At 39.9% G+C, this 14,261-nt stretch overlaps 1 protein-coding gene across 2 annotated transcripts in view; it reads right to left on the bottom strand.

Moving 5' to 3' along the window:
* Positions 1-14,261, bottom strand: part of PDSS2 (decaprenyl diphosphate synthase subunit 2) — a 110,121-nt gene that overhangs the window by 66,420 nt on the left and 29,440 nt on the right. For both annotated transcript variants that reach the window (XM_082756642.1, XM_082756641.1), the window contains exon 2: positions 517-648. In XM_082756642.1, coding sequence (XP_082612768.1) covers positions 517-648 — 132 coding nt within the window. The remainder of the gene's footprint in view (positions 1-516; positions 649-14,261) is intronic.

The following is a 14,261-nucleotide window of genomic DNA, read 5'->3' on the forward strand; positions in this document are numbered from 1 at the left end:
ACAACTGTCAAACACACAAATGAGAGCAACCACTATTTCTGATTACTGCTGTTACTAGGATTAAGTAATTGACTTCAAATACATAAAAAATATTTAGGAACTTGATGAAACTAGATTATCTCAGCAAGAGCCTGAGGAACCTTAATGGCAGGCTCAGTAATTCAGCTGTGACATGTGGTAAGTAAAAAATTTTATTCTACACTGCCCTTTTGGGGGAAAATATCCTTCAAAGTGGTGACAGTGAAAATTATTTTCTCAGGGAAACAAACTGTTAGTCCACAAAACTGGCAATCTGACTCTGAAAATTCCAGTATGTAGGTATACATAAATAACTCCTGAGTAACTCAAAACAAAAACAATCAAGTTTATAATAACCCATAGGAACAAAGATTTGTAATCAGCTAAGTACTGATTTTCCTTAAGAACTGAGCAGGCCACTGAGATGCTCTGGTGTCACCATGATGTTGCCTATCGAATGCATCTTTGTGTATCTTGCTAAGGAAATTTACTGCTTACCTGGAATAAATCCCACTGACCATGTTGTGCTGGAAAGAGAGTTCTGCTGTGCTGGGTCCAGCAGCTTTGGAAATGAGCAATACGACCAAACCTCGCATCTGTAAGTTGTTTCGGCTGTCGTACACAAAACCCCTGCAAAAAAGGGAAAGAAAAAAAGCACATTTTTTACAACCTATTTTTACTGGTTATACCGAAGTGGAAAAGAAAGAGTCAGACCTCCGGCTGCTATCAATTTCATCAAGTCTATAAGATTCACATTTGCATGAAAATACGCTGCAATTATTAATCATGATCTTTTGTCATCCTTCACCTATAACTTACAATGGAATACTAATATTGAAGAGCAATGTAAGCAATCAGGATTAAATCTTGTTTATTTCCAAGCAGCAGCGTATGTCCTGCATTTCATGTCCTGTCATGAAAGGAGCATTTCAAAATAATTCAATGATATATTGTATCAGAAACATAAGAGCCTTCAGTTTGTTTTTTGAAGTACAGGAAAACCAGAAGAAGTCTCACACTTCAAGAGAAGAAAGGGAAAATTGGAAAAGTACAACCAAAGTCTATAACCTGTTGAAATAAAAGTGTTTAGATCAGAGTGGTTATGACCAGACGACACAATACATACAACATGTCTAAGTACTTCAGGAATAGACTTTGCAGAAATTGATGAAAACAGTGAAATAAAAGCTAAAATTGCAAAAGATAAATGAACCAGAGAGAGGCTGTTTTAAACAAAGGAGCTGTTTCAAATGATGCACCTTCAGATTTGGGGTCAGAAGGAAGCCTGTTCTCTCTGCCCGCAAAAACATCTGCTGAAAGCGATTCTAAGTGACCACTTAGATGCACCAGCTCAGAAGTTAGTTTATTTTAAAGTAAGCTTTGCTTTCCTTTTGACAGCAGCGTCTCAAATTGTATTCTTCCTGTCCTTGTCGAAGTTGCTTTCTACTTCCTACGATCATCAATAAGGCTAAATAGCTACAAGAGAGGATAATATATTCCAGATGCTATTAAATCTGCAAACTCATTTCTAATAAGAGCTCTTACCTCCAATATTTAAACGTTTGCTAAGCAAATGAGAACTACATCGCAGATTACGAAGCACTTCAACCCATTTTGTTCCAGAATATTATTTTAACCCTAATCACCGAAGGAGATCAAAACAAACCTGTCTTTAAGTCAACTACCTGAAAGGATCGGTGGTCTACCTTGGAAGTACATTTGAGTAACATGGAAAAACAGTGGATACAACCTACAGTTTCAGTTGGATCTTTTTTCCATTACATTTATACCACTTCGCAATGCAAGAATGTCTTCTATGTCATTTATGCAGACATAAAAACATTTTTTAAAGTCATAATTTAAATACTATTTAAATACTACTACAAATAACCGGTCGAGTTCTTCTGTTGAGCCTTCACAACTACTCCCACAGCCCTGGGGAAAGGACCAAAGCAACCCAGGTGCCTGCAGAAGCTCTCAGAGGAGAACAAGAGGGTCCACCCGTGCTGGGCAGTGCTGCACAGCTTGGTGTTGTCTTAGCTCCAGACCAGCACCGCTCCCTTGGAGAAGCGTCGGGCTCACGAAGGCATTCTCCATGCAGCCACATCCTACAAAGGATGATCAATGAAATGATCGATGAAAGAGGAGGACAGTATGCCTTCCTACCACAACCCACAACATTTCTAGCCCTGGTTGGGTCTAGCTAGCCAAGCCAGGGCATGGCTTTTCGTTCTGTGTCCTTCTAACCTGCCCACACCTTACAGCTGGCTGAAGGAGCCCGGCCAGCTCCGTGCCACCATGCTCACTGCAACACGCACCAGGATGGTGTGAGGGAAGGTGTCGACTTTGGCCACATTTCCAACAGAGAAAGCAGGTGTTTATGGCTTAAGGTGGCCAGAGTTTGGTTCAGCTAAGTCTTAGGAACCAACCGGACAGCAAACATTTATGGGCAAAGCTGAAACTTTGCCAGAAGCACGCGCTAGCCACCGGTCTTAATCTGCAATAAATTACATATTAGTCTCTTAACAGAGCAGTGAAATGAAAATAGCAATTAACCCACTGCCTTGCTTGCTATCATGAAATAAACTAATCATAATGTTTCAGAAAACTGGGAGAACATGGGTAATCAACAGTTCAGTGCCAGACAAAATTCAGCAGGGGCTTTAGCGTTTAGCATGAGAGACTCCACAACACCTCCCGAGGAGCAGCCACGTCGCAAAGTCATCGGCTCCGGTCCTTCCCTCCCCAAAGATCATTTAAAAAAAAAAAAAAAAAAAAAACATGAATGCAGCAGCAGAACAGCTGGTGAAAGGCAGATGCTGTACAACTTCCCGGAGCAGACAATGATTTCGGTTTTGTACACCGCTCACGCAGAGCTTCCCAACCATTCAAAGCCAGGAGAGCTCACGCAGCTCAGCGCAGCTCCCGAGAACAGGCAGCACGGTGCTGCAGTGTGCAGCTCTGCCCTGCTCACCGGGTCCGTGCAGCGAGGGGTTTAGCATCCTGGATGCCTTTAGCATCCTGGGAATTCACACCTTACGTACCTTAACTCTTGCCAAGCACACGGATGAATTGCTTTTCTTACCATATTCCAATAGATAGTTAACAGAACACACCCAAGACAGTCAAGCATCTAAAATTCTGCACATTTCCAAAACTGGAGCCACAACAAACATTAAACTATGCAAGAAAAGAAAAAAACAGAAAATACACATAATGTAATGTATACACATGTATATCCTGTAGTCAGAATTCGGGATAGTTTGTGGTGGTGTAAGTACTTCTCCAGTCTGAACTCCAGCTGACCACATTACTCACAGGCAAACAAGTTACACGGATGATGCAACTGAATACAAATAGAGTCCTCATATTTCCTCAACATTTTTTATTTTTTATTTATTTATTTATTTTACAATTCTATCATTTTTCAAAGAAAAATGGCTTTAGGAAAAAGAAAAAGTCTACATACATCCCCTGGTAAAACTGGAGTGCCTTACTTACTAAGTGCAGGATTGCATGAGAAGTGAGTGGCACTTTTAAAATATATACGTGTATATATATAAAACAAATTATGCTGATACTTTTATAAAGCCGGAATGCTTCATTTATTCATGCTCAGTGCTCTACAGCTTTCCAACAGACATGTTATTACAGAAAGTAGGGAAGAAAGCTGTCCCCCGCAAGATTTTTAAGTGCTGACCTTTAAATAAGCCGCTGCCCAAATAGCCACTGGTGGAAACGAAGCACTGCAGTGCTTTCACCTGAACCAAGCCTCGGTAAGGAAGAGCAGAAAGTTACCTGTGCTGAAAACATGTGAAGAGATTCATAGCAATAAGGAACCCGGTTGTTTCAGAGCTGCAGCCCCGTTTGTCAGGACACCTTGCGTTATTAGCAGGACATCACTAACGAGAAGTGCAGATGTGGTGGGGAAGAACAGAACAGAAAAAGTAAATGGTATAATAATAAGGTGCAATGCGTCTGTCATTTATACACCTAGTCATATAGCCTATATCCAAACCTATATGGTTTGGATATATATCCAAACCCATATTCAAAGTCTAATTCCCTTCAAAACGGGACTGAAGTTGTGTTCCTGCCATGTAACATACCCATACTAAAGCAAACCGCGTTAGACTTGAAACAAATAAAGCCTACGGTGATCATCCTTTAGAGGCTGGAAACTACTGCAGCTACTTGACATGGCTCCAGGGGTCACATTCAGAATTAAGCTCCCAAGAGATGTTCTGCACAAGTAGCAGCTATGCAAAAGTCTTCCAGATGGTGCAATTAGTCTTGATGGGTATGTGGCAGGAGACAGGTGCCTCTAGGGAAAAAAAGTGAACTAAAAGCAACCCGAGTGAAATTGTGCACACAAAAAAAAAGATGCATCAAGCTGAGACTCTCCTGGAAAACCTCTGCTGAACACCGCAAGTACACGCACAGGGTACCCTCAAAGAAACATGAGGGTAATTTTCTTACAGGCTGGGTACCTTGAAAATACCATACTTCATCCTCAGGGGACCAGATGCCAAAAAAAGGCAGGTAAGTCCAACACTGTGACTACCTGGTTTTGCTAAACATGAAGCATTTCAGGGGGAGGAGAGGGGAAAGCATTTACTCTAGATGGTACCCGTGTGACAGAATAACCCATCTGAAAACTGACAGATTCACAGCTTTAAATACAGAACACCGCTCCCAAAAAATTAATCTCACAGCACAGGGGAGAAGAGCCTAGCCCCAAAACATGCGCAGTGTGCCACTGTGCAGACACAAGAGGCTCACACCACCCACTCAAGCAATGACACTGGCTAATAGCTAATGTGCTGCAAATTACACCTCCTACTACCAGGGTCCGTCTGCCGCAGAGAATAAATCAAGCAAACATGAGCATTTCACTTAATGCTTTGTGTATTTTTCCACATGTGCAGCCATTTCAGTAGACTTTGCCATTAAAATATCAGCCTCAAATAATTGTCAAGTTTAACTCCAGTAGTAATTCACACTTCTATCAATAAATAAACAAATAGAGTGTTTATTGCATGCACCGTTCCTATTTTTGAGCAATCAAATACTGTGAGGATTTAAAATTTTTTGCACTAATAGCAGTTCTAGTAAGAACAGCTAATGTTCTTATTTTTTCATTAAACTCAGGATTCAAGCAATAGAGAAGAAACATGGCAAATACAACAATTACTGTAAAGAAGAGATGGACATAGGTGAAATATGGGAAGCGAAAAACCCAACAACACAGCAACTAGAAAGTCAACTGACTGTGAAGGTGGGTGTAGCAGAAGAAAGCATATCTATGTGGAGTAGAGCTAGCTCCAATTTAACCACTAGGGCTATTAAAAAAAAAAAAATCAATCAAAACAGACATAAGGAATTTTATGGGGGGTCAAAAGGAAGGTTGTTAAATGCTTAGTCATGTGTTTTTGCTGTTTCCCAAATTTCTGCCCGTTACCAACAAAGGCACGGGATGCTCGGTTTGTAGCCCTACTGTCAGCTGTCCCAGCAGGCCACCAGGATGTCCCTCTCCCATTGCCTAGGTACTCCAACTACTGACTGGCTTGGCTTGAGGCTGAAGTGAGCAAAGTGCTGTGCTCTCACCTTGCCCTTCCTCTCCAGACATTTTCTTGGTAGTGCCCCACGGACAGAATCAATCAGTTTGGTTTGGGTCACACGCGAGCTCTGCGTAGTGAAAAACAGGGAAAGATACCAGGTGCTGAGCCTCCCCCACTTCCAACGTTGAACAAAAGCAAAATTCTTCTGTTGAAGAAAGCATCACCTGTTCACGCGGTCCTAATAAAAAGCACCTGGGAAAAGTCTGTAACGCAACCAAAATAAACGATGCTGCTGATTCATAAGCCTAGGATAATGCTTTTGAAAACACAGGGTAGTTTTAGGCTGAAATAAATACTGCTCTGAAAAAGAAACATCTCAATCCTACCTGACAATCCCAGGTGTGACACTATAAACACAGTTTTAAATCTGTAGCATCTAAGGAAAGTAACACCTATTTTGTTCAACGTGGAGAGGTTATGGGGATGTACTCATGGTTACAGGTGCAAGTAGATTTGAAAAAAACATTTTTTCAAAATTAATTATAACTGCTGATGCTGTATCTAGTGCTAGAGGTAAGCCACAGAGCTGTTTGGTGAGACTGCTGGCTGCCTTATTAGAATGCACAAGTTCTACTGGCCTCGGGGCTTTTATCTGATTTGCTTTATTAATGACTTGTCAGAAGTAAATAAGAGAAAACTCTCTTGACATACTCATTTTTTAAACAGATGTTAAACCCCTGTGTTATAGATGCACTTATCTGAGTCATATGATTCACTATGACCATAAGATCACACACAAACACGCATACATTATTCAGAACATTATATACTCCGTGTATGTTAACAGCAGTCTATCGTGACTTATTGTCACCAGCTACTGAAGTTTCACGTATGGATTAAACACCCCTCTGCACAACGATCTTCAGACATTAAAAATACTCATTTATTGCAACATCTAAGGCTAGAAGGGGATCAGCCTTGTCATGCTACTTGCTTTGAGCACAGCTGACCCACTGGAGGCTGCAGATGAAGACACACGAGCTTCAGAAGCTTGCTCCTGGGCTTGGACAACTGAACATCTCTTCAGGTATCAGCCATGGAAAGAGACTAAAGATCACTCAATATTTATATTTAAGGTATGACTTTTAGGAAATTTAGGTATTTAAGTGTCTCAGATGTTAGGATCTACCCCAAAATCCAGACACGTTGTGTTTTAAAAATATTAATGACGTTCTTCACAAAGCAAAAACAGAAGGGAGAAGGTTGCAGAAGTATACATGAACGTGAATTCAAAATCTAGATGTTAAGAACCTTACAGACCTAATTACCCTTCTTAAATTTAACAAGGATGAATGCAGTCCTGCAGCTGGGACGGACTCCAGCCCCGTGCATTGCTGACTGAACGTGAGGCAGCTCTGCTGAGAAGGTCCCAGCAGACCGTCACGAGCCAGCAGCGTGCCCAGGGCTGCACCAACAGAAACGTAGCCACCAGGTGAAGGGAGGCGATTATTCGCCTTTGTTCAGCCCTCATTAGGCCGTGCCTGTAATTCTGCAGCCAGTACAGGAGAAACAGTGACAAGCTGGAACGAATTCAGCACAGGGCAAGCCAGGCAGGGGCTGGGGCCCTGTGAGGAACGGCGTAGCCCTGGGCCTGCGCGGCCTGGAGAAAAGCTCCCAAAGTCCCTCCTGACCTGAGAGACTCCCTGAGAGTAGGAAACAGCTAGTAGGAAAAAGCACAGAACTTGGGGTGAACCACATCTGTCCTGAACTAATTCATCTCGAGAGAAAATCTGGAGACATTAATTATGAAGGACTTCTAGAAAAAAATCAGAGTACCCTTCAAGATCAGGAGACCAATCCCTTTCCGGATTTGCTTCATATAGCTCTTTCTCCTAGCTTCGATACATATCCCAAATACCACAGTTCTCTCAAAAAGGAAATTCCAACAACCTTTTAAACGTAGCAATGATCACAGAAGATAGATCCTTCTAAAAAAAAACTAAGAGAATCAGAAAGACTAAATAAATTTGTGGAGATTCAGATCGGGTAAAACCTCACAAAAATCAACTACCATCATAAAGATCAAGTTTTAAAAACTACAAGTTTGGGGGCAAGTGCAAAGCAAACACTTGGCCCTGGCCACTTGGCAGCGTACTGCACATCACCATTTATGGCTCCTAGAACCTAACACAGCCTTTGAAATCTTAAAAGAAATTTTCTCCCTGGAGCCTGAAGAACCTCACTTAGACATCAGGATCAGCCTACCATCCCCTGCAACTACACTAACCAGGCTTCATATAACCAGGTGGTCATTCGTATAACCAGGTGGTGGTTATACGAATCATATATACTTGCATACTTTTTTTAATTTTCAAGGTATTTTTACAATAGATTATCCCCTAAGATCAATGGGAGGAGTTGTTAATTAACTTTTTAAAAAGGGGCAAAAACAAAAAAGCTGCTCTGGACTCCCAGTTTTCTGCAAAATTTATGAGCAGCTGAGAAGCAGAAGGAAAGAGGTTCACTGGGTAAGAAGAGGACAACCAGCTTGTTATTTATTTATTTTACATGAGTGAAAACACTCGACAACAAATTAACTGAAGTTTCAACAGAGCTGGCTTTAGGTTGCATGGTCATTTAAGGTCTGTAAACAGCCTCCTATAGAACAAGTCTTATGAGGAACAGCTGAGGGAGCTGGGGTTGTTTAGCTTGGGGAAGAGGAGGTTCAGGGGAGACCTTACTGTACTTTACAATCATCTTAGAGGTGGACTTTAATACTGGGTTAAAGGTTGGACTGGATGATCTTAGAAGGACCTTAGAGGTCTTTTCTAACTGGAACAGTTCCATGAAAGACACTGGGGAAAAAAAAATAACCACTATAAAATGAATAGGCAGCTATAATCATACTTTATCTCAAAGACATGGTTTATTCAGAGAAGAGTTTTATTCAGCTCTTTGATAATACTATCCTTACCCCATCAGATATTAGTTAGAGGCAGGGCAGAAGGACTACCTTAAGGATGACACTGAAGACGCCACAGAAGAATGCATATTTTTAAACCTACTGCCAATCTCTGCTGCTTTTCCTAGTCGGTGTTTGACTTGATCTTGGAATGTGACGTGGATAACAGGCAAGCTAATACCTACAAATGCAGTCAGTGTCTGAGTGCAATTACTCTGACCAGCAGTAGCTTGCAGATCTGGCGCCCTTATTTTTCTAACCACAAATACTTAGACAGAAGCCTAATTTTTGTGTGTCTGATTTCTCCATCAATATTTACTTTATTTAAACTTTGTGGGAGGTCTAGCACGCCGCCGTCAACCAATATCAACAGGTCTACACAAGCACAAGGTTACCTCTTTGAAAAGAGGCTCGCAGATGCAAGAATATTCTGCTCAGTGAAAGGAATGACAAATATTTTAGAAGAGTGCTGTGAGTGACAGAGATGTGATTAGCTTCACAAGGCTAATGAATTCAGACACCTCTACAGGTCCAGTGTCATTTCAGCAATATTGTAATTGTAAAGCCTGTCAGAAAAGTGTATTTTGCATTAAATAAACTCTACTAGGGAAACGCGACAACGAAATAGGTCAACTCCTGGCCATTACCTCATGATGAAAATGCTTACAGTATGTTTTACAAATGTATTGAAATATAAAAAGGCAAAAATGTTAGGATATGCCTTGTCATTATAGAATGATTCAAAAAGCTCTATTAACCTTTTGCGCTCAACAGTATTTCTAAATAACAGCTTAACTCATCTTCAGCATATTCAGGTGGTTGCAAATAGGTATTCCCTACAAACACTGACAGCTCTTTACGTGAGGCTCAAGTTCTCTGCTTCAATGCGTTTTTTTCACCTAATCCAAGTAGCTTAATCCAAACACAGCAAGAATCCTGTAAATTCAGATCTTCCTTTTAAATAAAAAGAGAAAAAAAGAAGTTGTTTTAAGTGGTTGAAAACCAACCAGCACCAATAACCCAACTGCAGTACAAATTCTAAGGAGTTCACATTTGTCACAACCTACTGAAGTTAAATGGTCACACACAGCAGAAGCCCTTCATGAACTGGGTGGGTGGGTGTATGACAAAAACAGCAGCACAAATGACTTAAAACACTGTGGATAATTATGACAGAATGCAAGGCAGCAATATGCACACACAGTTACAAGTAAGAGTAAATATAAACACTATTTTTGTAAATATAAATACTTTTGTCCATAAACACAGATAATATAACAAATGTGTATTATTTCCAAATAACACACATCAAGGGCTTCTCAATGGCTTATTTTAACTAAAAATCAATTTTAAGCCAACAGTGAAGAATACAGACAAGTCTAGACCATACCTCTTACCAGTATTATCTTAATTTTATGTTTTTCTCTAGGTTCCTGATACCAGAGGGTCACTTGTCAGTGAGACCCAGGTGGATGATTGCGATAACTGATTAATATGTTTTTGTTGTTGCTGTTGTCTTTAACCTAGTCAAGATTTTTTTTCAATTTGACTCAACCCAAATGCCATAGGTTTCACTCCAGTATGTCAACATCACCATCAGGCTAGTTTGCCTGAATAGGAAAACCTCCCTTTACAAAGATAAGCACAACAAATATCTGCCTCCTTTTCCTGGATCATAGCAAAGCATCAAATAAGCTCATTAAGTTACAAACGCATGCTTTACATTTATGAAGTAATGAAACAAGATACAGTGCAAAAATGCTGAAAGCATTTTACAGTGAAGGAAATGTTAGGAAAAAAAAACACACTGGAAAACTTTAGAGAGATTTTCTATTCTTTCTCCTTCAGAAAAAGACAAGACTTTAGAAGGCTTGAGAATTTAAGCAAACACTTGTGGTTTTGGAAATGCTGGTTTCCGTGGCAACCAGTAAGGTCTTCTTTATATAGCATTATAAACAGATGGTAAAGACCGGTCATGTTTGCTTCTTTGCCAGCATATCAATAGAAGTGCTGTACTGCTCTATCTAATGCATTAGAGTTATTAAGTAGCTTGGGTATTTGAGCAACAAAATCTACAAGTCAGACATGCTTAACTAGTGCTCTTTTTTCCATAAACACAGGAAGATCCACAACAGTAAAGTCACTGTAGTCTATACAGTCAGACTTCTTTGGCAATGCTTTTTATAAATGTTTTCTCAGCACTTGCCATGCAGGGTACATTACTACCACAAATATGAATCTGACAGGGATTAAAATAATGAATTTGAACAGGAAATAACAGCGTGACGGTATTTACACCCACTGGTATTAAAGTGTGCTTTAGAATTATGTTCTTGTTTTTATTACACTTGGAATTGTTCAGAGAAAACACAGCAAACTGTAAACTCACCTTCATTATGTCACAATAGGAGGTTGCTCTTGCAGATGATTTTGTATTTGTGAAATAAAAAAAAAAACAACTTTACATTTTAATCTTTCAGTTGTAGCTCTGGTATGCAATATACAAGTGTTCTTGTTTTATAGATGGCTGCAACTATCGAGAGAATTCGATTTGGCATTGCATTTGATTTGGTACCTCTCTGGAGAAGCCTGAAGCAGGAGCTACCAGCACTGCATGCTCACAGATCCTTGCCATTGCATTCCTCCTGTGTTTTAGCTGGGTAGTATGGCTCATGCCATAACTCAAAAAATATATATAAATAAATAAAAGGAAAAAAGGAAGAAAGGCAGATGCAGAACCCCATTAGGTTTACTGACCATTTCAGGAGCCCAACTTATTTTGATCTGAAATGGATAAGAATGGATATTACCTGTATTGTAACCAGATTACAAATTACTTTATCAACACATTACTAAAAAAAAAAAAAAATAACTTTGATCCAACTCCCACTGAAATTAATCAGAAATTTCAATCAGCATTTGCATGGGAAATTCCCGTAAAACAGTTAAGTAAATAAATAGAATTTGTGAAGTCTAATGGTTTTTGTTTTGTTTTATTAAGCAGTAGCATCTCAAGGACCTCAATGCAGTACCTGAAGAGTTGTCTCGTCTTTACTCTGATTTAAAATTTCCAGATCCACTCTCGTCTAATCTGCTACCAGCAGTTATCACTAATAAGCTTGAGAGTCAACAAAAATCCCTATAGAACTCCAACCCCTTGAATTCATAGAACAACCAATAACACAATTTTAAAAAGTATAGAACTACTGAAGGTGTGAATACATTTGGCACAGAGAGCTGGGGTTGCTTAGCTTCAAGAAGGCTTAGGGGAAAATCAATGTGCCTAAGTGGTGGGAAGGAATAAAAAAAGACAAGCTCGTAGCTTTGAGAAGTGAAAGGACACGAAGCAATGGGCACAGATTAAAAAAGAGGACCATGGCATTTAGTTAAAAGAATTTATTTGTTAATTGTAGAGGCCTACAGGAAAGCTGGGGAGGGACTCTGTGTCAAGGAGTGCAGTGATAGGACAAGGGGAATGGCTTTAAACTAAAAGAGCTAAGATTTAGATTAGATATTTGGAAGAAATTCTTCACTCAGAGTGGTGAGGGACTGGCACAGGCTGCCCAGAGAAGCTGTGGATGCCCCGTCCCTGGAGGTGCTCAAGGCCAGGCTGGATGGGGCTGTGGGCAACCTGGGCTGGGGGGAGGTGGTTTTAAGTCTAAGTCTATGGTTCTAAGTGCCATCTCTTCTTGCAGAGGAAAAAATACATTTAAGTAGAATATGAAAATGCAACTAAAGCTACAGAGCACTCCAAATTAATAAGATTTCAATTTCACAAACAATTTCACAAAGCCCTTTTAAATGGGATAGCAAACCAGAACAATCATTTTGTGAAGGGCTTAAACCTTCAGTTTGCTGAGTGTACAAAAACATCAAATTGGGAGCAGCAAAGGGAGTGAAGGGCAAAAATGTGTTTTGTGTCACTCAAAAGGATTCTAGGCTTCTCGTGGAAGAGACAAGACAACCTGGCCTTCACACTGGTTGTTTTATTTACGTAAGACATGACACGAGAAGATGGACCACAATTTCAAAGCAGTATACCAACACAAATAAAGAAGAGACGGAGCTTCTGCACTGAAGTTCTGTAGTTATTCAGGAAAGGCATCAGTGGGACTGAGCACCTCAATTTTTCCTGGACTGCCTGGTGCCAGAGTCTGGAGGAATTAGTGGAGTCCATGAGAGAAAAGCTGGCAAGAAGGAACAAGACAGGAATGCGAAGCAGGAACCTCATTTCTCTCTGCTGGAGTGACCTCGACTGCATGGCAAACATGCAGAAAGCAGCACTGCTAACAGAGTGGAAAAAGAACCACTCCACAACTGCCAGAAAGGAGGGCACCTCACTAAATAATTATTCTTGGAGTAGAATCAAGAATGAAAAGAAAAATGAAAAAATGAATGACATGCCAGACTTGTCACTTCGCTTTAAAGAAGCCTATTTACCACTTCAGGTGCCTGCAGTACAAGGAAAACCTATTCACCACAGAGTCAGGCAGCCTTGGAAAAATTTTTAAGACAAATATCCTAAGAGGAAAGGTGAAATAGAAGAATCTTCTTCAGGCAACCTGAAAATCAAGATTTTTCCAAGGTCCATCACCTAGGGAAAACTTTAGCTCTACAGAGCTAAAGGTGAAGCTGCCAGAAGCAAAATTACCCTATAATTACAAGTCACAGAGAACGAAATTTGAAGTCGCTGATTTGATCCTGCCTCCAAGAGATACAGAAGCAAATAAAAAAGAAAGGCTCGGCTCTGACAATGGGACACGGCCCTGATCTTAAACCTTTGCTGAGGCAAAAGGTGGAGTGAGAATGAAGACAAATTTCTGGCTGTGATTTGCAGGAAGATAACTGACATTTTTACATGATTTATAAAAATAATATGTAGTTTACCTAATCATACCTGGAATTTTCTTAAAACCTGACACACATTTTGCTATGTAGCTCTAAACAACACAAAGTTCCCATTGACATCAATGCAGAACAGAATTGGGATTTTCAGCAGGAGCTTATCTTCAGCAAGTGATAGAATTTGTCTTGCATAAAAAGCGTGGACTCAAATTGCTATAAGGAAGACCAGCTTATTTTGAAGAATACCCTCTTCTTTAAACATCTGAAAGAATGTTTCTGCTTAATACTCCAATCCAACTGTGATAAAAATATCTGAATTCTTATCTTAGGAAAAAAAAATCTAATTGGCTCGGAAGGAAGAGCCACAAGATGTATCTTTCATACACGCCATGTGACATTACCCAAACCAACAATACCTTACCAACAAAGGATACTAAATGCTTCTGAAAGTTATTCTAAATTTACTTCCAATATTCTTTAGTTATATCAAAAGTAAGCTACTACTACAATGGTTAAAGAGATCCATGTAAAGATATAACTCACTGAAAAAAGTTGACTATTCCCAGACTTCTTGTCCACACAAGCGTACTGACATTGCAGAAAAATAAAAATCAAATACAATTATGACAAGGCTACATTTATTTCCAGTATTCCATTATTTTATCTTATAGGGGTTACAAATGCTCCAGAAAACCTGCCACAACTCTTGCACGGAACTGGCAGCGCTACATCTCATCTGTAGAAAGAGTTACATGAAGATCAAATCCCAGATTTCAGGATCTTTCTTAAACTTTCAGCCCATGTATAGCAGTTTCTATGGAACAGTTTTTCACAAATTATGCTTTGTTAACATTATTAGAGTGCTGACTTGCAGA

This window comes from Aythya marila (assembly GCF_965140915.1).
Source record: "Aythya marila genome assembly, chromosome: 3".
NCBI lineage: Eukaryota > Metazoa > Chordata > Aves > Anseriformes > Anatidae > Aythya > Aythya marila.